The 25350-nt window shown below is 42.9% G+C and overlaps 2 protein-coding genes across 7 annotated transcripts in view; one reads left to right on the plus strand and one right to left on the minus strand.

The window, feature by feature from the left end:
* DHX40 (DEAH-box helicase 40) overlaps positions 1 to 5403 on the minus strand; it is a 41745-nt gene extending 36342 nt beyond the window's left edge. The window contains exons 1-4 of the mRNA XM_087956380.1: positions 5314 to 5403; positions 3382 to 3561; positions 2509 to 2654; positions 569 to 688 (exon numbers count right to left, since the gene is read on the minus strand). Coding sequence (XP_087812506.1) covers positions 569 to 688; positions 2509 to 2654; positions 3382 to 3561; positions 5314 to 5401 — 534 coding nt within the window. The 5' untranslated portion in view covers positions 5402 to 5403. The remainder of the gene's footprint in view (positions 1 to 568; positions 689 to 2508; positions 2655 to 3381; positions 3562 to 5313) is intronic.
* Positions 5404 to 23558: 18155 nt separating this feature from the next.
* The window catches only part of USP32 (ubiquitin specific peptidase 32), a 209095-nt gene continuing 207303 nt past the window's right edge, over positions 23559 to 25350 (plus strand). For 3 of the 6 annotated variants that reach the window (XM_026682755.2, XM_026682759.2, XM_026682760.2), the window contains exon 1: positions 23570 to 23853. In XM_026682755.2, coding sequence (XP_026538540.2) covers positions 23796 to 23853 — 58 coding nt within the window. In that variant the 5' untranslated portion in view covers positions 23570 to 23795. Of the gene's footprint in view, positions 23854 to 25350 lie in introns of all 6 variants that reach the window. The other 3 variants (XM_026682757.2, XM_026682758.2, XM_026682756.2) reach the window with 2 other exon arrangements.

Raw genomic sequence — 25350 nt, forward strand, 5'->3', positions numbered from 1 at the left:
CAAACGAAACTAAGGCGCGAGGATTCTTTCAGCACCCAAGGCAAGGCGAGCCGAGCGACCGTCCTGAAGGCATCCCGGCGGGCCCATCGACAAAGGTACAAAGGAGGAGTTGAAGGTGGCGGGAGAAGCAGGGGACGACTGGCTGGCTGGTTGCTCGGCTCGCCTTGCCTTGTCATGCATGCTGATGCCGGTACCGGGCCGCGGATCATTTTGTGATGCCGGCACCGGGCCACGGCAAAAAGGTTGGGGGCCACTGCCTTAGATTACAAATAAAAATAAAAATGTCACCTGTCAATATGGAAATGAAGCCCCAAAATATTACTTTGACCTTGGCTGCATTCTGTTTTTTGTTTGCATTAAGCCCTAGGATCTGAGCTTACACTTTTCCTTCTCCTTCCCACGCCCTCTTCTTCTTATGCTGTGTCTTTCAAACCTAGGGAGTCCTTTATAAGTGCACCGCAGAGCAAATTGCCAACCTTACTTAAACTCTGAATAATTGGCTGGCTTGGTTCAGCTTCCGCCAAGCCAGAGAAATAAATCTTAATCAGCCTATTTTATTAGCACTGACCGTGCAGAGACTCCGTTCGTGAGCTTCGTCCAGAATAACGACGCTGTATTGGGTCAGATGCGGGTCCGCCAGGATCTGCCTTAACAAGCACCCATCCGTCAGATACTTGATCGCAGTTCCCTGTACCATTTAGAATCAATATTTAGTCAGGGATGTCCTTTGGATTATAGCGAAGAAAATTCTTTAAGCTGCTTGAAGGAAATCCTCCATTCAGAAAAAAAACAATGACAAAAAAATAATAATTAAAAAGTAAAGGGAACGGTTTCTCCTGTCCAGCCATGAGACTTTCAAAAAGAGATTGGACTCCCATCTGTCAGAAATGGTGTAGGGTCTCCTGCTTGGGCAGCGGGGTTGGACTAGATGACCTACAAGATTCCTTCCAACTCTGATTATCTGTTACCTGACTCTAGGGGGCACTGCTAATCTTCATTTCTTGGCCAATGGAGCCGAAGACATTTCCATGGTCATGTGGCCAGCATGACTATACTGCCAAAGATGCACAGAACGCTGTTACTTTCCCATGGATGTGGTACCTATTTATCTACTCGCATTTGCATGCTTTCAAACTGCTAGGTCGGTAGGAGCTGAGGCAGGAATGGGAGCTCACCCCCATCCAACTGGGCTATCAGCCGACAAGCTCAGTGTCTTTAGCGGTTGAGCCATCAGGCTCCCTTAAAAAATCATCATCATCATCATCATCATCATCATCATCGTATAATTTAATAATCAGGTCCTTGGAAAGAACTTATTGATAGATAAAAATGCCAAATCCAGTCTAAACAACCTGATTGTGCAACCAACCTTATTAATAAGTCTAAACATCTGGCACACGGCACGACAAATAACAGAAAAGAGACACGGCGAGACAAAATATTACATAGTCAATACATTAAAAAAAAAAAAACAGCAGGCAAAGCAGATAATAAATAAACCTGACAGTGGCTAAAATGCATAGAAAGCCAAAATTGAGAAGACAATTTAAACAAAATATACTTTTTATTAAATACTAAAAGGACCTTGTTTTAAATATCCACTTATTAGGCTTAAGGATTTCCCTCCCACCTCTTTCCTCCTCACTCTTTTTCCTTGAGTGCTGCTGCATCATGTCTTTGACTGAAAATCTAAAAAAAACAAAAAACAGGCACTATTGTGTTCCTGAACATAAGACAGAAGTCTCTCCTGACACACACACAAACTCAGTAGGCAAAATCCAATAAATAGTATAGAAGAACAGAGTTGGAAGGGACCTTGGAGGTCTTCTAGTCCAACCCCCTGCTTAGTTAGGAAACCCTACACCACTTCAGACAAATGGTTATCCAATCTTTTCTTAAAAACTTCCAGTTGGAGCAGTCACAACTTCTGGAGGCAAGTTGTCCCACTGATTAATTGTTGTAACTATCAGGAAATTTTTCCTTAGTTCTAAGTTGTTTCTCTCCTTGATTGGTTTCCACCAGTTGCTTCTTCACCAGTTTACCTCAGGTGTTTTGGAGAATAGCTTGACTCCCTCTTATTTGGGGCAGACCCTGAGATATTGGAAGACTGCTATCATGTCACCCCCTGGTTCTTCATTAGACTAGACATACCCAATTCCAGCAACCGTTCTTTGTATGTTTTAGCCTCCAGTCCCTTAATCATCTTTGTTGCTCTTCTCTGCACTCTTTCTAGAGTCTCAACCTCTTTTTTTTTACATCGTGGTGACCAAAACTGGATGCAGTATTCCAAGTGGGGCCTTACCAGGGCATTATAAAGTGGTATCAACATTTCCCGTGATCCTGATTCTATCCCTCTGTTAATGTAGCCTAGAACTGTGTTAGCTTTTTTGGCAGCTGCTGCACACGGCTGGCTCATATTTAAGTGATTGTCCACAAGACTCCACGATCCTAACTAACAGATCCTATATAACAATACATCTCAAGAATAAGCTGGATTCGAATACATACCTCCGAGATGCATTCCTCAAAGCGAACCTGGTATCCCACAAGGCCTCCCACTGGGCAGCCTAACTCCTCTGCCACTCTTTCGGCCACAGATATGGCAGCCATGCGCCGTGGCTGCGTCACAGCGATTGTGCCATGCCTGGCAAACCCTATAAAAAGTAAAGTAAAAGACATTATCGAGTGTTGCAAAAGAAGAACAAAAAGACCAACCTTTGAAAAACGTGTGTTCTATATAAACCACTGTGCAGGTAACTCCTTGACTTACAACCATTCATTCAGTGACCATTTGAAGCTACAAGGGTATTGCAAAAATGAGTTATGACCATTTTTCACACTTACGACCTTTAAAGCATCCCCATGGTCACGTGATCCAAATTCAGACGCTTGCCAACGGACTCATAGTTATGACAGTTTCAGTGTCCTGAGGTCACGAGATCCCCTTTTGCGACCTTCTGACAAGCAAAGTCAATGGGGAAACCAGGTTCACTTAATCCCGTTACTAACTTAATAACTGCAGTGAATTGCTTAATAACTACAGTTGTTAAGAATGGCCATTAAATTGGGCAAAACTTACTTAGAAACTGTCTTGCTTAGCAAAGGAAATGTTGCACTCAATTGTGGCCGAAAATCGAGGACTTAAGTCCCTAGTCAATTAAAGCTGAATACTGAATTGTGCCAGATAAACATCAACACGATTCAAGAGGGGTTGGAATTGGGGCTGTTTGTGGCAATGTAATGATTCTAAGCTGATGACACACTTAACTCTGGCACCCCAACTCTGCCTGCTCTTCCCCCTACATAAACCTTTTGTAGGATTATTGCTCACACCGGTGAACCTTGGAAGTGGGTTACGCTTGTGTGTGTACATGCTCTTACCTTCTTCAAATAAATATTGGGGAAGTTGGGTGGTTTTCCCGCTTCCCGTCTCACCCGTCACCACAACAAATTTGTTGCCTTGTATAGTCTCCACTAATTTCCTTCGGAATTTGCTGATGGGAAGCTGCACAGAGCTCAGTTTTTTTTCCTTTCCTCCCTTTGGCATTTTGGGTTGTTGCTCTGTGGGCACAAAACACAAGCAAAACGGATAAACCTGCGGTTAAGAGGTAAAGGAATCCCAACAGATCTTCTTTTGTTAAATGAATTAATGTTAAGTTGAAGTCCTTTGGAAATGATGAAACCTAAGATTCTCTGTAGTGTAGGGTGATTGAGCTGGCTGGGCAGCATGTGTGTGTGTGTGTGTACATGTGTGTGTGCAAAACAATACACACAATTTTGCAAACAAAAGCCCGGCCATATTTTTTTTTTCCTATTTACTTGCAGGCTTCCAATCACGCTCCACTTTTTTTCCAATCACACACTCCACAAGCGCACTCACTTTTTGCAGCATTTAAACTCCTTACAAACCCTAGGTCTAGTTTTCCTTTTCCCTCTCCATTCTTTTTTTTTTTTTTCTTTCATGCCATGACTTTCGAGTTATCCAGCTGCAGGTAAAGACAGAACCGTAATAGTAACAATTAACAGAGTTGGAAGGAAACTTAATGTTTCTTGTCCTGCCTTCAGGTGCTTTGGAAAAGAAGTTCGCCTCCCTCTTCCTCGTGGCAGCCCCTCAAATATTCAAACACTGTTATAAATATCTCACTTAGTCTTTCTTTTCACGAGACACACCCAGTTCCTGCGATCCTTCTTGGTATGTTTTAGTTTCTAGGCCCCTAATCATTTTTGTTACTCTTCTCTGAAACTCTTTCCAAAGTCTCAACACCTTTTTTGAGATCTTGAGAATAGAATTCTTTATTGGCCAAGTGTGATTGGACACACAAGGAATTTGTCTTTGGTGCAAACGCTCTCAGTGTACACAAAAGAAAACATACAAGAAGTCAAGAGTCAAGAATCATCAGGTACAACACTTAATAATAGTCATAGGGTACAATAAGCCATCCAATCATTGAGGCCACCTTGTATTTATTTTTATTTTTTTTACATCTATGGAGATTCTCAGTCATGTTGTCCCAAAGGTGCTTTTTCAGGAGGCAACTGGACTTCCTTGTTTTTTCTTTGAAGACATTTCGCTTCTCATCTAAGAAGCTTCTTCAGCTCAGACTGGAGGGTGGGGAATGGAAGGATTTCTATTCCATTTACATTTATATTCCATTCCCCACCCTCCAGTCAGAGCTGAAGAAGCTTCTTGGATGAGAAGTAAAACATCTTCAAAGAAAAACAAGAAAGTCCAGCTGCCTCTTGAAAAAAAAAAAGCACCTTTTGAGCCCCCCTTTTTTTCCCGTTATGCAGCATTTGCTAAATTTGGCGCCCTCCATCAGTATTATTGATCGCAGGAGGCATTTTCAGACGATGCAATCCGTTGCGGTCGGGCCATAACTCTTAACCTCATCTCAAACCAAAGCCAAGGGGAGTCATTTCGGAAATGCATGCAGTCAGAAACAGGTTGGTCGTATTGCAACCATTTCTGGTTTGCAACAACAACAAAAAGGAAGAAAAGTACTTTTAGCGCAGAGCTTGCAACTCCCCAGGTTGGGGATGCTACATTGGGGGAAAAAAGTGAGGCAGGGACACACGTTTAACCTGGCGATTTTAAGGGGGGGGGGGCGGAAACTAACAATTGCAAGACTATGGTGAGGCATGCTGGGAGTTGTAGTTCCACCACAGCATCACAACACAAGCCAAGGAACTACGAGGCTTAAGCAGAGCACCAATTTCCTCCCCACCCCCCAGCCGACGTCCTGCCCATGTGCTGTAACTACACTTCCCATCCTCCACGGCCAGCCACGCCTTCCCACTGGAAACAGTCCTTACCTTTGGCAAGCGAGCCCTTCCACAAGGAGGAGCAGCCACGTGACTCCTGAAGATCACGTGAGTTTAGAACACACACACACACACACATAAACACACGTTTCACGCCCTCAGTGGCACAAGCCCCACCTACCTGTCCAGCCCCGCCCCCTTTTTGATCAGCTGTAGCACTTTGGACTGTCACCGGACGAGAAACTGATTGATTGATTGATTGATTGATTGGGGAAGAAAGGGATGGAGGGAGGGAGTGATTGATTATCTGGTATCAATCTAGTCCGGGATTTAGCAATTGCATTGATTACGTGAATGAACGTTGGGAAGGACTATAGGATATAGCTCTAGGGTCTTCAAACTTGACAGCTTTAAGACTTGTGGACTTCAACTCCCAGAATTCCTCCTCCAGTCATGTTAGCTCAGGAATTCTGGGAGTTGAAGTCCACAAGTCTTAAAGCTGTCATGTTTTAAGACTCTTGAATAGCCGATCTATGTACGATCCTCCACTGCCGTCTCCTGCCCTGTTTCTTGGCAACTTTCAGATGAGTGGTTGACTGAGGAATGCTGGGAGTTGAAATCCACCCATCTGAAAAGCAAAGTGGCTGGGGAATTCTGGCAGCTGTGGCTGATCTTCAAGCATCTTGGCTGGGGGATGCTGGGAGCTGAAGTCCACCACCTAAAAAGCAAACTGGCCAGGGAATTCTGGGAGTTGTGGTTGAAGAATGCTGGGAGTTGAAGTCCACCCATCTAAAAAAAAAAAAAAAACCAAGCTGAATGGGGAATGCTGGGAGTTGAAGTTCACCCATCTAAAAAACAAGCTGACTGGGGAATTCTGGAAATCAAAGTCCAGACATTTTCAAGTTGCCTGGTTGAGAAACAAGTAGTCCTCAAATTTCAATGTTCAGCAACCATTCAAAGTTACAGTAGAACTCAAAAAAGTGACTTAGGACTGGTCCCTGTACTTATCACTATGGCAACATCCCTGCAGTCATGTGATCAAAATTCAGGTGCTGGTCAACCAGCATATATTTACAAAGGATGCAGCATGCCAGGGTCATATGATCACCATTTGTGACTTTCCCAGCTGGCTTCCAACAAGCAAAGTCAGTGGGGGTGGGCGAAGCCAGATTTGCTTAATGACTGTGTGATTCACTTAACAACTGCAATTATTTTCTTAACAAAAAAGATCACTCACATAACAACCACCCTTGCTTAGCAATTGAAATTCTGGTACCGATTATGATCGTAAGCCGAGGACTACCTGATGAGTATATTGTTTGAGAATTGCTTGTGCATTGCGGATGGTGGCCTGGGTTTATCCCTTGTCCTAGATTGTGGTTTATTTTGGCCAGGGTGTGTTGAAGCGGTCGCAGAGATTGCATTCAAACACCACCTTAAGTCATATAAGGCAGAGGTGGTATTCAGTACCCTGTTTCTCCAACAATACGGCCTCCCCCAATAGGAAGTCCCAGCATGTTTTATAGGCATGAAATGAAATTAAGCCCTCCCCCAAATTAAGGCCTATATTAAAACATGCGAAATGGGGGAATGGTGGGGGCTTGTCATTAGGAAGTACTTTTGTTGCACACCCGGATATGGTGCTGCCTGCGTTGACCCCGATACGAAGTGCCCCACCAATGCCGAGGTCAACATCCAAGCCGCCGCTGCCCACCCACCCGAAGATGCAAGGGGGGGAATTAAATCACCCTAAAAGACAGCCTAGCCATTTTTTCAGGGCTCAAAAAAATAAGACCCGGCCTTATTATATGAGAAACACGGTAGGTTCTGACCAGTTCTGGAGAATCGGTAGCAGAAATATTGAGTAGTTCGGAGAACCGACAAATACTGCCTCTGATTGGTTCTGCCCCCATCTATTCTCTGCCTCCCAAGTCCCAGCTGATCTGCTGGGTCTCCTTTGGTTGCGCTGCACAGGAGAAAGGAGCTGGAAAGCAGGTTAGTAGGGTGGGGAGGGAATGGGATTTTGCAGTTTCCTTCCCCTGCCATGCCCACCAAGCCATGTCCACCAAGCCACACCACACCCAACAAGCCATGCCTGCAGAACCAGTAGTAAAAAAATTTCAATCCCACTATTGATATAAGGACAACAATTACTACCAACCTGCCTTCCATCGAGGACCTGTACACTGCACGAGTCAAAAAGAGGGCTGTGAAAATATTTACAGACCCCTCACATCCCGGACATAAACTGTTTCAACTCCTACCCTCAAAACGACTCTATAGAGCACTGCACACCAGAACAACTAGACACAAGGACAGTTTTTTCCCGAATGCCATCACTCTGCTAAACAAATAATTCCCTCAACATTGTACAACTATTTACAAAGTCTGCATTACTATTACTATTAATCTTCTCATCACTCCTTATCACCCCTCCCCTCCCACTTGTGACTGTAGGACTGTAACTTTGCGGCTTGTATCCTTACATTTTATATTGACATTTTATATTGTTTCTTAGTATGATTTGATTGCTTATTGTACCCTGTGACTATCATTAAGTGTTGTACCTGATGATTCTTGACTCTTGATGAATGTCTCTTTTCCTTTATGTACACTGAGAGCATTTGCACCAAGACAAATTCCTTGTGTGTCCAATCACACTTGGCCAATAAAGATTTGTATTCTGTAAGGGTTTGTTTGGGGTGATTTTAATGCACACCATAGACCTACGAAGATCCTGAAGCTCAGGTACTTTGGCCACCAAAGGAGAAGACAGGTAGTCCTCGACTTACAACAGTTCATTTAGTGACCATTCAAAGTTCCAATGGCCCTGAAAAAAAGTGACATGACCATTTTTCATATTTACGTCCCTTGTAGCATCCCCATAATCTTGTGATCTGCTTTTGGATGCTTGGCAACTGGTTCATATCAATAGTGGGATTCAATTTTTTTTACTACTGGCTCTGTGGGCGTGGCTTGATGGGCATGGCAGGGGAAGGATATTATAAAATCTCCAGTCAGAGGTGGTATTTGCCGGTTCTCTGAAATACTCAAAATTTCCGCTACCAGTTCTACAGAACTGATGAGAACCTGCTGAATACCAGCTCTGGTTCATATGTATGACCGTCGCTGTGTCCCAGGGTCATGTGAACCCATTTTGCGACCTTCTGACAAGCAGAGTCAGCGGGGAAGCCAGATTTGGTTAACAACCTGGTTACTAATTATCAACTGTAGTGATTCACTTAACTGTGGCAAGAAAGTTCGTGGAATGCGGGCAAAACTCACTTAGAAAATGTCTCACTTAAACAACAGAAATCTTGGGCTCCGTTGTGGTCGTAATTCGAGGACTATCTGTGGTTGCAAAAGACCCTGATGTTGGGAAAGACGGAAGGCCAACGGAGTAGGAGACAGATAACAGAATAACAGAGTTGGAAGGGACCTTGTAGGTCATCTAGTCCAACCCCCTCTCCCCTCCCCCAAGCAGGAGACACCAGAGGATGGGTTGGTTAGATAGTATCATTGACCCAATTTATTTAATTAATTAATTAATTAATTTTATTTTATTTATTTTTATTTATTTTGGTTTCTCAATTGCTTACAAGATAATAGGTATAAGTAAAAACATAGTTATGAGTACATAAAAGAAAAATAAAAAATAAAAGAAACAATAGGACAGGGATGGTAGGCACAATTGGTGTGCTTATGCACGCCCCCTACAGACCTCTTAGGAAAGGGCTGAGGTCAATAGTAGACAGTCTAAGGTTAAAGTTTTCGGGGTTTGGAGAAGAAACCACAGAGTCAGGTAGAGTATTCCAGACATGGACCACTCTGTTGCTGAAGTCGTATTTCCTGCAATCAAGTTTGGGGCGGTTTACCTTGAGTTTGTATCTATTGTGTGCTCTTGTGCTGTTATGGTTGAAGCTGAAGTATTCATTGACAGGTAGGACATTGCAATGTATAATTTTATATACCATACTTAGATCAGACCGAAGACAATGTAATTCAAGGTTTTCTAGGTCTAGAATTTCAAGCCTAGTGGCATAAGTTATTCTACAACGAGTAGAGGAGTGGAGAACTCTTCTTGTGAAATATTTCTGGACTTTCTCAACTGTGCTAATATCAGACACGTAATGTGGGTTCCAGACTGATGAGCTGTATTCGAGTATTGGTCTAGCAAATGTTTTGTATGCTCTCGTTAGTAGTGTGATATTACCAGAGAAAAAGCTACGTAGGATTAGGTTAACAACTCTTAATGCCTTTTTGGCTATATAGTTACAATGGGCTCTAGCACTTAGATCATTAGAGATGAGTGCTCCAAGGTCCTTGACAGAGTTTGGATCATCAACAAGGTCTTGACTATTCAGCCTGTATTTTATTTTCTGATTTTTTTTGCCAATATGTAGGACAGAGCATTTATTTGTTGAGATTTGAAGTTGCCATTTGTTTGACCATTCTGATACATAGTTGAGGTCTTTTTGAAGGGTAGCAGTATTGTCTGTGGTGTTGAACATGAATTTGGGCAAACTCTGAGACAGTGGAGGACAGTGAGGTTGAAAGTGAAGATTCAAACACAACTTAGCAACTGAAATCTAGGACTGCCATATAAAGGCTGTAAGAATTATGGACTGACCACTCTCTCCATATAATATCGTCTCCATATAATATCGTCTCCACGGGAAAAGTGCCACACGACTGGTACCGCAGCACCACTGTTCCGATCTGGAAGGGAAAGGGCAGCCCAGCGGACTGCTCCAACTACAGACCGGTCAGGTTACTGTCACACACTATGAAGATCTTCGAACGCGCCCCTCGATAAGCGCATTCGGGACATCGTCGACATCAGCGCCAACCAGGCCGGATTCATCAAGAACTGCGGCACCACCGACGCCATCTTCGGTGTGCGGATGCTGATGGAGGCTCACAGAGAGAAGAAAATCCCGCCTCCACACCGCCTTCTTGGACTTGAAAAGGCTCTTCGACCGAGTCCCGCACGATCTCATCTGGTACGCACTGCGAGATCATGGCGTGCCCGAGCTGCTCGACAATGGGTCGAACTCCTATACAGATGTCACAAAAGCCGTGTAAAAGCGGCAGCTGGGATATCAGAGGAGTTCAATATCACCGTCGGCGTACACCAGGGCTCTGCTCTCTCACCACTGCTGTTCATTCTGGTGATGGATACAATTACACACGACCTGTACACGCCCGCCCCATGGACGCCTGCTCTACGCCGATGATGTGTTCCTGGCCAACCTGCGCAAGGCTGAACTCGAGCACCTAGTCCAACAGTGGCACGACCGCCGAGCAGTTCGGGCTCCGGCTGAACCTAAAGAAGTCCGAATACCTGACCACTGACAACGAAACGACAGGCTCCATCCACGTGAACGGGCAGGAGCTACCGCGCGCCTCCACCTTCAAGTACCTGGGAACTACTCTTGGGGAAGAAGGCCTACTACAAACTGAGGTGGCAGCCAGGATCAACGCAGCGTGGGGCAAATGGAAGTCCGTCACGGGCGTCCTCTGTGACAAGAAGATGCCGGCGCGTCTGAAGGCGAAAATCTATAACTCTGTGGTGTGCCCGTGGGCCATATACGGCGCAGAGTGCTGGCCGACCACCAAAGAAGCCGAAAGCAGACTCCAGACAATGGAGATGCGAATGCTCCGATGGTCGGTAGGCCTCACCCTACTCGATCGCGGCCAGAACGAAGAAGTGCGTGACGGTTCAACGTCGTGCCCATCCCCACGGTCATGAGGCAGTCCCTGCCACGATGGTTCGGCCATGTGAGTCGCGCTAAGGAAGAATCCATCATCAAATCTGCGATGAAGGTGACTGTCGGAGGAGCGAGACCGCGTGGTAGACCTAAGCAACGCTGGATGGACACGATCAAGGCCGATCTAGAGATCGCAAAGGCAGACCCGACATACGTGGCAGACAGAGAGGCGTGGAAGCAATACTCAAGGACATTAGCGGACCTCGCCAGAGCGCGAGACAAACGCTGAAGAAAAAGAAGAAGAAGAAGAATTATGGACTGACCACTAGAGGGCAGTAAAGGATATTCTTTGCTGACACTTAGGGCAAGGTTTCTCCATCTTGGCCTCTTGAACTTCGTGGACTTCAACTCCCAGAATTCCCAGAAATACTGATCTAGGGATTCACTGAAGTTTGAGCAAACCGGGCCAGTTGTGGATGATTTTACAAAAAATATCAGTAAACCAAGCATGAGTCACACGGCCACGGAAATTGAGCCACGGCCTGGGTTCAGATTAGGGAGAGCACCGTTAGGGAGAGTGAGGCAACTATAGCGACTTAAAAACCTGTGGACTTCAACTTCCAGAATTCCTGAGCCAGCGTGGTTAGTTCAGGAATTCTGGGAGTTGAAGTCCACAGATTGTAAATTTGCCATAGCTGCCCATTCCTGCCTAAGAATAAACAATAGTATGCCTTATAACAGGGGTCTTCAAACTTGACAGCTTTAAGACTTGTGGGCTTCAACTCCCAGAATTCCTGAGCTCTCATGATTGGAGGAGGAATTCTGGGAGTTGAAGTCCACAAGTCTTAAAGCTGTCAAGTTTGAAGACTCCTGCCTTATAAGATCCTCTATCCTGACTCAGTCAAATAATATTTCCACCATGAAAGATCTACAGGGTTTATTACTCCGGTTTTTAAAAGCTGGTGATTGTAGTGCTTGGCAAAAAACATTTGGGGGAGGGAACTGTATGGAAGGAGAAAGGTCTTTATTCCTTCATCTGCCTAAAATTGGGTGAGATGAAAAGTAAATGTGTCCAGCCAGAGTGGCTTGGAAGAACATGAATGCAGAAGTATCTTATTGCTTTTTCCATGACCTTGAGAAAAAAGGGATTCTGATTTGAATGATGGAGAGAAAATTGTTCTTTAGGGAAAGAGGCCCAAGGAGATTGCTAATTCATGGTAACAGAGGTAGTCCTTGATTTACAATCATTTGTTTAGTCACAGTTTGAACTTACAACTGTAGGAAGTTAAAATCCACCCCCTCCTAGAAAAATGAAATGTTTTAGGATATATTAAAAAAGCAGAATATTTCCCCTAAAAAGTAGATACTCTGAGAGGCAGAAACTCACCCCCCCCACACACACCTTCATTAATGGGACATTAAGGCCTGGGCCAGTCTATTCTACATAACAAAGTTCTACCTCCTTCAGGCAGAGCCATAATAGGAATTGCCCAAAGCCCTTTCATTACGTCACCACCCAGCAAGAGTCAACCAAGCCTGGGATTCAAAAGACAACCTACCAAGTTGCCCCTGCATGGCCCCATGGGAGCCTGACAACCAATCAGAACCCAAGCTCAAATTCAAAGCCCAACAGAGGGCATGAAACCCAGGCACTCTCAGCATCTCTTCCCTTTTTCTTTGCCCAAGAGCTCCAAGGCATGTGATCCTGTCCACCATTAAATCATCTTTCCAAACAGCCTCCATGTTTCCAGTGTTTTTTCCCCACTTGGAACTGAACCCAAAGGATAATTCTTCCAACACAACAACACTGGAAAAAGTGGTTTATGACTGGGTTTTTTTCATATATGACCGTTGCAGCAACCCTATGGTCATGTGATCAAAATTTGGATTCATGGCAACTGCTTCATATTTATGGCGGTCATAATGTCCCGGTCATAGTGTTATCCTCTTTTTGTGACCTTCTGACACGCAAAGTCAATGGGGAAGCCAGATTCGCTTAACAACCGTTGTACTAACTTAACCACTGTGGTGATTCACTTAACAACTGTGGTAAAAAGGTTGTAAAATGGGGCAAAACTCAACAACTGCCTCACTTAGCAGTGGCAATGTTGGGCAGCCTCCCTTAGCAATGTAAATTGTTGTAAGTTGAGGACTACGTGTAAAAGCAACACCCCTTTTTGCATGTGTGCAAAAAAATATGTGGTGCTTCAATTGTGCCATCGCAGCTGCCATCTTGACTTTTTTGACCGGTACCTCTGATAGGAATCTGAAGAGCAGAAAACTTCAACTAGTCACATATTTTGGAATTTCGGGCCCCCACTGAAGAATGTTATCCAAAGCATCTGGTTTGGCTTTCCAGATGCAGAAAAGATGCAAATAAATGAATTTCCCAATTAAAAAGCCATCCTCACCATTAAATGTAGACTTAAAATCATGACCATGATGGAGTCTGCCATTTTGTAGTCATTGTTACATGAATCCACGGTCCTTAAGTGAATGAATGATTCATTGTGGACACAATTTTGCCAAAACCTGAAAGTATATGTCCGTTTTTGGTCAAACCATGGCTGCCTAGGGAAGCTTGGGTGTTGAAGTCCACACAGCTTCAAGTTTCCAAGGATGAGAAACACTGCCCTAAGCAAAAAATATTCTGGGCCAAAGCCCGAGTTGTGAACTTTGCTTGAAAATGACTGCCAAAGAAAAACAAGGAGAGAAAATCCTCCCCCTCCTTGTTGAACTGCAAGTTTCCTTTATCCCTGGTAAAACTTCCTGGAATTAATCTTATCAGTCTGCAGTGAAAATGTTTGCTTAAAAAATGACACTCAAGTTCTGCCTTATGACCACTTTCCATTACACGAGAAGGTTAGATTCCAGAGCAAACATACTGGCAAAGGGCAAGAAAAGCTACAAGTTGAATACACATTTTGGATCATGGCCGTACATTCTCGCAAATTAATTCTCTTTTTTTTTCCTCCAGATTTATACAGCATCACAGAGCCTAAGCAATTTTGTCATGTGACGGAAAGGCTCCGAATTGCGGTGATTAAAAAAAAGGACAACGTTGAATTTTAACCTTTCAATCAGTTGAAGGATTGATTGTAATTATTTTATGACCTGTTTTGCTATAGTTGTTAAGCCAATTGCAGTTGTTATGTGAATTGGTCCTCACATTTACAATTGTCCCCATGGTCATGTGATTAAAATACAGGGGCTTGGCAACTGGCATGTATTTATGACAGTTGCAGCATCCTGGGGTCATCTCATCATCATTTATGACCTTCCCTGCAGGCTTCCGGCAAGCAAAGCCAGAAGGGGAAGCCAGGTTAACTTAATGACTGTGTGATTTGTTGAGAGATTGCAATGATTCACTTAACCACACAGATTTGTTATGGCAGACAAGTCATAAAGTCAGGTATGACTCACTTAACGACTACCTTGCTTTGCCATTCTAGTCCCACTTGTGGCCATAACTCTGGATCTTGTAATTCTGATACTGTACAAAATCAAGCAAGACTTATTCTCTTGACTTTCTTTTTTACCCTTCCCAGTTTCTCTGGTTTGTGTCATCTTTTCTGCAAGCCTCCCCTCAGCCATTTCCTCTCTTATCCCAAGTTCAGTTCTCCATTTGCTCAGAGGTGCCTGTGAGAACCAGCAGAGGTGCTAAAATACAATTAACATGGTTTAAACAAAATGCTTCCTTGTAGTTGGGAAAATCCCAGCTTTCAATAAAATATCATTTTTGAGGGCTACTGTGAGTATCTGGGAGGGGAAGGAAGCGAAGGGAGGAGGGCACGATGAACCCTGCCTAGCAACATTATGATGGAAACCCTATGATTTATGTTCTCATGTTCAGTGTTGAGACACAAGCATTTCTCATCCTTTCATCATGATGGTTTGCAACTATGCTGGAAGTGACAATAGATGAGGACAAGACATACCCATATGGTTTTTCAATCCATACAGTACTCCTTAACTTACAAACATTTAGCAACCATTCAAAGTTACAATGACACTGAAAAAAGTGACCATTTTTCATACTACGACCCTTAAAGCATTATTAATTGTTCTCACTTTCAGGAAATTCCTCCTTAGTTCTAGGTTGCTTCTCTCCTTGATTAATTTCCATCCATTGCTTCTTGTCCTGCCTTCAGGTGCTTTGGAGAATAGCTTGACTCCCTCTTCTTTGGGGCAGCCCCTGAGATTTTGGAAGACTGCTATCATGTCTCCCCTGGTCCTTGTTTTCACTAGACTTGACATAGCCAATTCCCGTAACCATTTTTCAGACCTACCCAATTCCTGTAACCGTTCTTTGCATGTTTTAACCTTCAGTCCCCTAATTCATTTATTAATAAAGTGGCAATCTATCAAGATAATAAAAAGATCAGTGAGTATGATAGGATGTTTACTTTACTTTATTGTCATTGCACTTTGTACAAGGAAATTAAATGTGTTGTATGCTTAATGATAGATTTTAATTTTTTGGGTAGTCTGATCATATGCCATCCAGTTGTTGTCAACTCTTATGAACCACACAGGTAGAACAGTTGCAATATTCAGAATACAGATGCTAAGATGTACAGCTGCATCTCTCAAACTTGATAATTTTAAGAGATGGGGACTTCGACTCCTAGTATTATGGGACTTCTGGGAGTTGAAGTTCACACAGCCTCAAGTTACAAGAAACACTGATGTATCTGTTTTACATATTGGCAAAAAAAATCAGAAAATAAAATACAAGCTGAATAGTCAAGACTTTGTTGATGATCCAAACTCTGTCAAGGACCTTGGAGTTGTCATCTCTAATGATCTAAGTGCTAGAGCCCACTGTAACTACATAGCCAAAAATGCATTAAGAGTTGTTAACCTAATCTTACGTAGCCTTTTCTCTGGTAATATCACACTACTAACGAGACCATACAAAACATTTGCTAGACCAATACTTGAATACAGCTTAGAACTTAGAACCCACATTACCTATCTGATATTAACACAGTTGAGAAAGTCCAGAAATATTTCACAAGAAGAGTTCTCCACTCCTCTACTCGTTGCAGAATACCTTATGCCACCAGACTTGAAATTCTAGACCTAGAAAACCTAGAACTACGCCGCCTTCCATCCGATCTAAGTATAGTATATAAAATTATACATTGCAATGTCCTACCTGTCAATGAATATTTCAGCTTCAACCATAACAATACAAGAGCAAACAATAGAGGCAAACTCAAGGTTAATCGCACCAAACTTGATTGCAGGAAATACGACTTCAGCAACAGAGTGGTCAATGTCTGGAATACTCTACCTGACTCTGTGGTTTCTTCCCCAAGCCCCAAAAACTTTAACCTTAGACTGTCTACTGTTGACCTCACCCCATTCCTAAGAGGTCTGTAGGGGGCGTGCATAAGCGCACCAATGTGCCTACCGTCCCTGTCCTATTGTTTCTTTTTTTCTTATATATATCCATTTCATGTATCCATAACTATGTTTATACTTATACCTGTTCTTATAATTGGTTGACAAAATAAATAAAATAAAAAAATAAAGTATTTTATTTATTTATTTGATTTGTCAATCGCTTACAAGATAATAGGTATAAGTATAAACATGAGTAAGAATACAGGGAATAGGTACGAATAAATGGGGACAAAAGGACAGGGACAGTAGGCAAGATAGCGCGCTCATGGACGTCCCTTAGAGACCTCCTAGGAATGGGGTGAGGTCAATAGTGGTTAGTTTGAGGTTAAAGGAGTGGGGATTAGAGGATGTAACAACAGAGTCAGGTAGTGCATTCCAGGCATATGTAGAGAGTGATCAAGTTGCCATTAGTTCTAGTACAAAAAAAATTCCTTCAAAGGGGAACATTTGGATACTCTCCACCCTCTATTATATTATTTATCTGTATGGGCTCCTCCCTACATAAGATAGATGGTCGAAATGCTTCTCATCAATTACTGCCAAATACTTGCCATGAAAACGTCATAGAGATTAGATTGATGGGCTTCAAAATTGCAATTAAAACTCTGCATGGTTTCAGATGGTGGCAGCGAGTCATGTGTTCCCCCCACGGCAGGGATGTATATCTATGTTTTTTTATAGAAAGAAGACAAGAAGGAAATTATATTTTGGTTTGGGCACTTGCGGGTAACTCTACATTATTATTTCTATAGAAGGAGCGACAGTACCCGCTGTCCTCCGTCATGTCACGTGAGGAGAGCAAGATTGGAGGGGCGGGGCTATTTTTGGATCAGTGCAAAGGGAAGATTAAAGCGAGAGAAGCACATTTCAGGTTTCCAACCGAAGGTCGTTTGAATCTGGCATTGTCACCCTTCTGAGAGAGAACAGAAAATATATTGCAGTAGCAGTTTTCCAATATTTGAGGAGCTGCCCTGTTCTCCAGAGCAGACGAAGGCAAGACAAGAAGCAATGGATGGAAACTAGTCAAGGAGATAAGCATCCGAGAATTTAAGGAGAAATTTCCTGACAGTGAGAATCAGAATTAAGCTGGGACCTTGGAGGTCTTATAGTCCACCCCCTGCTCAAGCAGGAGACCCTATGCTGTTTCAGACAAGCGACTGTCCAGTCTCTTCTTAAACGCTTCTAGTGATGAATGAAGCCCCTACAATTTTAGGTGGCAAGCTGTTCCACTGGTTAATTGTCTTCACTGTTAGAACAATTAATCGGTGGAACGGCTTGTCTCCAGAAGTTGTGGATGCTCCAATACTGGAGGCTTCTAAGAAGTGATTGGACAGCCCATTTGTTTGAAACGGTAGTGCCTGAACGGGGTTGATCTAGAAGACCTCTAAGGTCCCTCCCAACTCTGTTACAGGTAGTCCTTGACTTACAATGACAATTGTGCCCCAAAATTTCTCTTGCTAAGTGAGACAGTTGTTAAGTGAGTTTTGCCCCCATTTTACAACCTTCCTTGCCACAGTTGTTAAGGAGGTGTTAAGTTACTGATATGGTTGTTAAGTGAATCTGGCTTCCCCATGCAATTTGCTTGTCACATCGCCAAAGGGGATCACATGACCCCAGGACATTGCAACCGTCATAAATATGAGTCGGTTGCCAGGCATCTGAATTTTAATGCCTTGACCGTGGGGATGCTGCAACAGTCATAAGTGTGAAAAACGGTCATAAGTCACTTTTTTTTCAGTGCCGTCAAAGCTCACGTTGTTGTAAGTCAAGGACTACAAGTTGTTGTAAGTCAAGGACTACCTGTATGCATAGATCACATAATCCAAATTACATCTCTCTTCCACACAAATTGTTATTATTGGTTGATGTCCCTATATAATTTGACAGGGGCCACACAGGATATATTTATTCCTCAAATGCTCCGGGAAATTATGAGGTAAATTTCCAATCTTATAGAAAACTAATCAGTGCTATTTATTACGTCTGCCACCTGTCAGAAATAGAGTCTCCAGCTTGGGCTGGACTAGATGACCTACAAGGTCCCTTCCATCTGTATACTATTCTGTACATTATTTTCACCCCTGTTAGGGTTTGTGGAATTAACCTCTAGCAGAGTATTGCAGCAGTAGTCAATCCAGGCAACCAAAGGAGAGCGGAAGGGCCCCAGAGTATACACACACTGAACACAAACACTGTTTGTAGTTTAAATAGTTTTTAATCCAGTTAGAGTTTAAGCATTGTCATTCAGTCCATTAAGTCATTCACAGTATTTCCATCCAGTAAGACTCACTAGTATAGTCCAAGTTAAGAGTCCTTGCAATATCTTTATCAGCCGATAAAGATATCTTCTCCTTCTCCGGTTTCATTCTCCAGAGAAACAAACGCTGGATATTCAGTAGACAGTAGCAAACAATAACAGTTCAGTCACAGGCACTCACAGTCAGTAATCACAGTTAGTCGCAGCAACACACAGTAACAGTTACAGCCAGTTACAGACAGACGGTCAGTAACAGACAGCAGACAGTTACAACCAGCCAGAGCATTAAGTAACAGACAGTAAGCTTTCCAGCTTCTAATGCTTCCTTATATTGTAACTTCTAACCGCACCCTTAATCGGCTAATTGCCTGCTGCATTGTGCTTAAAGTGATAAGCGTCTTTTTAAGATATCTTAATATCCTCTTAGCTGCATTCCAGTGTCTTTCACATGGTGCAGAATTGAATCTAGCCAACTGATTCACGCAGTACGATATATCTGGTCTAGACCAATTACTAATATAACTCAAACTACCAATTAAAGATTGATAAATCACCTTATCAAACTCAGGGCTTTGTACATCAGTGTTGCTAAACTCCTGACTCATTGGAGTCTTAGCTGGCTTACAAAGCTCCATCTTGTAATCTTTTAGCAATTTGCTTATCTTATCTTCCTGAGATATCTTAAAACCTTTCCGTGTTTTCTTTATATTCAAACCGAGATACTTCTTTATCTCCCTAATTGCTTGATCTTTATTCTCTTTCCTAATGATGCTATTATTTTATTTGCTTCATCATTAGTTTCAGTTATCAATGCAATGTCATCTGTGAATAGTAATAATAATGATACTTTCCCATTTGTCTCCCTTTTAAACAGACATGGATCGGCTAAACCAGCTTTAAATCCTATATTATCTAGTTCCTTTACAATATACTGGTTCCATTCATAGCCTGATTGTTTAAGACCATAGAGGCTTTTCTTTAACAACCAACAATCATTATTATCCTTATTTTCACTTTTAATACCAACAGGTTTTTTCATATAAATAATATGTTTTAATGGGGCGTGCAAGTAAGCAGTTTCCACATCTAAATGGTTAACTATATAGTTTTTACTAGCTGCCCACACTAAAGCTGCCCTCAAGGTTGTTGCCTTAAGACTAGGTGCAAACACCTCATCATAGTCATTAGCATTCTGTCTAAAACCTTGGGCTACTAACCTTGCCTTATGGATTAAATTACCATCCTTATCTATTTTTACCTTAAATATCCATTTGCAGCCAATGGATTTCTTTCCTACAGGTAATTTGGCATTTTCATACACCTTCATATCACTTAATGAATTCAGTTCCTTATTCATTGCTGCATACCATTTTTCTTTTTCCTTATTAGGATACTTTTTAATTTCTTCTACAGAATTAGGAACTTGATTAATCTGGCACACTGTATTAGCCTGGTACCTATCAGGCGGTCTAGATATACGTGTAGTTCTTCTGGGAATTACAGGGCTTACAGGAGGACTTTCTTGAACTACTACCTGTTCATCTTCCTCATCCTGTTCAGCTATTGAATCTGTTTCTTCCTTTATGGGCACTATCTCATCCTGTATTTGTCTCTTTACTTTATTTTTAAAGTTACAGGGATAACTAATGGGATTTCTATAGGATTCAATAATTACATCTTTATTGGCATCCTGTTCTAATTTCTCCCATCCTTCATGTTCTAGAAATTGGGCACTAGCACTACATAACACTTTAGATGTGCCTTTCTCCCAAAATCTATATGCCCTATGGTTTGCCTGATAACCACGAAGAAAAATCTTTTAGCTCTATGTTGCCCTTTTTTTCTGAGTTGTGCAGGAATATGCACCCATGCTGGTGCACCAAATGTGTGCAGGTAACTTAGATCAGGTTTCCTGCCATGCCATCTGGTAAATGGTATTTCACCTGTTGTTGTATTAACAACGTTGTTCAATATGTTATTAGCACACATTGTAGCCTCCCCACAAAGAATCAGGTAACCCAGAATCATTTAACATTGTTCTAACCATTGCCTGTAGTGTTTGGCCTCTTCTTTCAATAAAAGCATTATGTTCTGGCCTGTATGGAGCAGACTTCTTATGCTCTATTCCAGCTACCTTAAGTCTGTTCTGGAATTTGTTATTAATAAATTCCGTACCATTATCTGTCACCAGGGTTATCAGTTGACGTTTAGACTTTCTTTCAGCAAACCTAAGCCAATTGAAAAAATGTTGATATGTTTCAGTTTTGCTTTTCATTAAATAGCAAAACCCATATCTAGAATAATGGTCCATAATGCTCAGTATATATCTAGCACCCCCATACTGGGTTTCTTTGGACCTATTATGTCTGCAAATACTACTTCTAAAGGTTCTTTTGTTTTGAAACCATTTAGCCTATTTGCAGGCAATACTTTGCTCTTATCTTCACAGCAAACATTACAACGCAAATATTTATCACAAGGTTTTAACCTTATTCCTTTAGATAACTCAACTGTACGTTTTAGCATTTTAAAATTTACATGCCCCAAACGCCTATGCAATAAATGGATACATTCTTCATGAGGCTTTATATTATTAAATACAGTTTGAGCCTCCCCTTTCTTACTATTATCTAAGACATATAATGTTCCATTTAAAGCTGCAGTTACCCTTTTGTTATCTTTTTCAATTATGCAATTATTATCTTTAAAAGTAATTACATAACCTAATTTATCTAATACCCTTACTGAAAGCAAATTAAACTTTAGTTGCGGTGTACATACAACATTTTATATCCTGGTTTATGTACGGACAACGCAAAACCTTGACCTTTAGCTTTCAGTTTCCAGCCGTTAGCAAGAGATATATGTTGAGAACTTGTAGACATTTTTATAAATTTTGTCTTATCTCTTGTGATGCAGTGGGATGCGCCACTGTCAACCACCCATAAATTATTCTTCACATCAGAGTTGCTAAACATGGCTAGTTCAAATGCTTTCTTTGGCTTTATTACATTCTGGCTTTTTCTCTTTTTGCAGAACTTTGCCAAATGTCCTCTGCCTCCACAATTAAAACACTTTTTAATTGTGTATGCTGTTGAAGATAAATTCTCTTCTTCCAGGTGCTTTACTTTGCTTTGCTGGTTTCTTTCAAACTTTGAAGATAATTTCTCTTTTTCTTATCTTCTCTCAGCTCGTCACGCTCACGCCTTCTTCTGGCTTCTTCTAGTAGCCTGCCTGTAATCTCGGTTAATGAGAGGCTTTCTTTTGGCAATACCTCTAACGAAGTCACATAGTCATCATAGCTTTGATCTAATGAAGATAATATTATGTAGACTTGTTGCAGTTCATTAAATATAAGCTCTTTTTCTTGCAAATCTTGAAAAATGCTCTTCATACAGTTTAAATGAACTAACATATCTCCATTCCTCTGAAGATGCGTTGAAAAAGCTTCCGTGTAAGATTTATATGTGCTCCTACACTGTCCCGAACATAAATCTTCCTGAGGTTCTCCCAGCAGTTTGCAGCATTTTCTTCTCCACGAATATGGACAAGCTGCTGATCACAGAGAGTCAGTCCTATGATGCATAAAGCCTGCTCATTTTTCAGTTTAAAGTCTTGTAACTTTTCGTTATCATCATCATTAGCAGGATCCCATCTACTCACATCTGGTGGGTTTGCTATAATGTCCCACAAACCTTCTCTGCGTAGAAGTAAACTACATTTCATTGACCATGAAACATAGTTTGTTCCATCCAGCCTGGATATCATGGACATTTGTGACAAATTTACTTGTGCCATTGCTCTTCAGATATTTTGACTATTTTAAACTAATTAAAACAGTTTGTTTTTACAGTAATGTGCAACTCACACCAACTCTCTCTGCTATATCCTGGTTAGTTAGACTATGCTGCTGGGCCCATAACCAATGTTAGGGTTTGTGGAATTAACCTCTAGCAGAGTATTGCAGCAGTAGTCAATCCAGGCAACCAAAGGAGAGCGGAAGGGCCCCAGAGTATACACACACTGAACACAAACACTGTTTGTAGTTTAAATAGTTTTTAATCCAGTTAGAGTTTAAGCATTGTCATTCAGTCCATTAAGTCATTCACAGTATTTCCATCCAGTAAGACTCACTAGTATAGTCCAAGTTAAGAGTCCTTGCAATATCTTTATCAGCCGATAAAGATATCTTCTCCTTCTCCGGTTTCATTCTCCAGAGAAACAAACGCTGGATATTCAGTAGACAGTAGCAAACAATAACAGTTCAGTCACAGGCACTCACAGTCAGTAATCACAGTTAGTCGCAGCAACACACAGTAACAGTTACAGCCAGTTACAGACAGACGGTCAGTAACAGACAGCAGACAGTTACAACCAGCCAGAGCATTAAGTAACAGACAGTAAGCTTTCCAGCTTCTAATGCTTCCTTATATTGTAACTTCTAACCGCACCCTTAATCGGCTAATTGCCTGCTGCATTGTGCTTAAAGTGATAAAGCACTTAAACCATGATATCTAAGTTTTATATATTTATTCACCCAAACCATATTTGGTATCAATGTTATACCTAACAACCCCTATATTTACTGCCAAGTGAGAGAACTTTAAAAAGGAACGGAGGAAAGATTTCCACCAATAGTTCTGTGAAAAAAAAAACAATTAAAAAAAGTATAAAAACATTATATATTTTAAAACATTCTTATAGATTTAAAAAACTCAGAAAAAAAGAGAATTTGGTGCGAGTCTGCGCACGCGCATTGCTTGCCTGCCTGCCTGCCTGCCTGCGCGCGGCCGACCTCGCACCGGAAGTGAGGGCTGGCCGAACAGCTCGTTCTCCGGCGGGAGGGGGGAAGAGGGGGAGGAGAGACGAGTGACAAGCCAAGGGGCGGGCCCGAGCTTTGAAAGAAGAGGAGGGTCAGTTAATTGGCGACGTCACGTGATTCGGAATGGAGGTAGTGGCGGCGGCGGCAGCAGCTGAGGCGAACATCTTCCACAGGAGTCGGCGGGGGCGGCGCTGCTGTTGCGGCGGCCGCGGCTGCTGCTAGTCCAGGCGAACCGGCGGCCGCGACGACGGCAGCCGCCTGAGGCGAGCGACTGTTGCGGGGCACGGGCGGAGGCGGCAGCGGCCGCCCGCCATGGACTGAGGAGACCGCGATGGGCAACAAGGAGTCGCGCATCGGCTTCCTCACCTACGACGAGGCCCTGCGGAGGGGTGAGTGGGGAGGGCGGACCGCCGAGGAGGCGGGTATGCAAACGAGTGTTCGGAGCGCCCTGATTGGCTCCGGCGGCGGGCATGCTAATAAAATATGTAAATGAGAGAGAGAGAGAGACGGAGGGGCGCCGGGTTGGCAGGGAGCAGCGACCTCCGTGTGGGCGGGGCTAAGCTAAGGAGGCATGCAAAAAGGGGGAGGAACTTTGGGGGGGTGGAGGGGCTGCTTCTATCCCTCAGGGGAGGGAGCACACATCCCATCATCCATGGCCAACTTAGCTGGGGGCCTTATTGGGGGCTCTCCAAGGGTAGTGCTAACATGGCAGATGAGATGATGGGAGGTGGGGATTTAACCTTTCTGGGGTCCATCAGGTGGGGAAGCGGGGGCTGGCTAGCAATGGAAATAGGTGGCTGGAGGGGGGTCATGACTCTGGGGTAGCGGTGGGGAAAGACTCGGGGAGGGCTAAGGCAGCATTGCTGGAGAAGGAGAAGATAGGCTGGAGTGTTTGGCATCTCCTGATGTGGAATAGTGGGGGGTTGAGGGGGTGGACCAACCTGTGGTTCTTGGTGGATGTTGGGGGGGGAGACAGGGGTACCATCACAGCTGTGCAAGGGGAGGTTTTGTTGGATGGTGGGGTAGTAGACAGGTTGTTCCAGTTTGTTTGTGGTTGGAGCTGGTTAAAAGGTTGGACATGCTCAATCATCATGGTTGTTCCAGAGGCAGCTGGACTTCCTTGTTTGATTTTGTTTTATAGCAATAGCACTTGGACTTATATACCGCTTTATAGCCCTCTCTAAGCGGTTCACAGAGTCAGCCTATCACCCCCCAACAATCTGGGTCCTCATTGGTCCACCTTGGAAGGATGGAAGGCTGAGTCAACCTTGAGCCTGGTGGGATTTGAACTGCCAAATTACAGGCAGCCGATGGTCAGCAGAAGTGGCCTGCAGTACTGCACTTTAACCACTGTACCACCGAGGCTCTTTTCCTTGAAGACGTTTCGCTTCTCATCCAAGAAGCTTCTTCGGTTCATTCTCCGGAAGCTTCTTGGAGAGAAACGAAACGTTTTCAAGGGAGGGGAAGTCCAGTTGCCTTTTGGAAAAGTACCTTTGGGACTATTTACAGAATGGTTAACACATCTTAGGGATGTAACTTCAAAAGTTGCCTTTGGAAACTAGCTATACAGGGACCAAGATTAAGGTTGCTAAGATGGCATGGCTGTTGAGGGCTTGGACGTGCCCCTCTTCAGGTTTTTATGGGGTGCGGGAGTGACTGTAGATGTTGATTAGGTCTTGGAATGAACTTGCATGGCCGAGAAGAGACTATGATTGATGACATCTTAGGAAATGGAAGGTTTATTGCTCAGATGAGTACTGAGATAAAATACTTGTACATATACTTGGAAGGACTAGATATTCATGTGTGTGTGAGAGAGAGAGAGAGAGGGAGGGGGAGAGAGAGAGGGAGAGAGAGAGAATGAATTACAGGCTTCATGTATTATT

The sequence above is a fragment of the Notechis scutatus genome, chromosome 1 (assembly GCF_049901735.1).
Source record: "Notechis scutatus isolate UNSWTSFEM ecotype Mainland chromosome 1, rNotScu1.2, whole genome shotgun sequence".
NCBI classification, from domain to species: Eukaryota; Metazoa; Chordata; class Lepidosauria; order Squamata; family Elapidae; genus Notechis; species Notechis scutatus.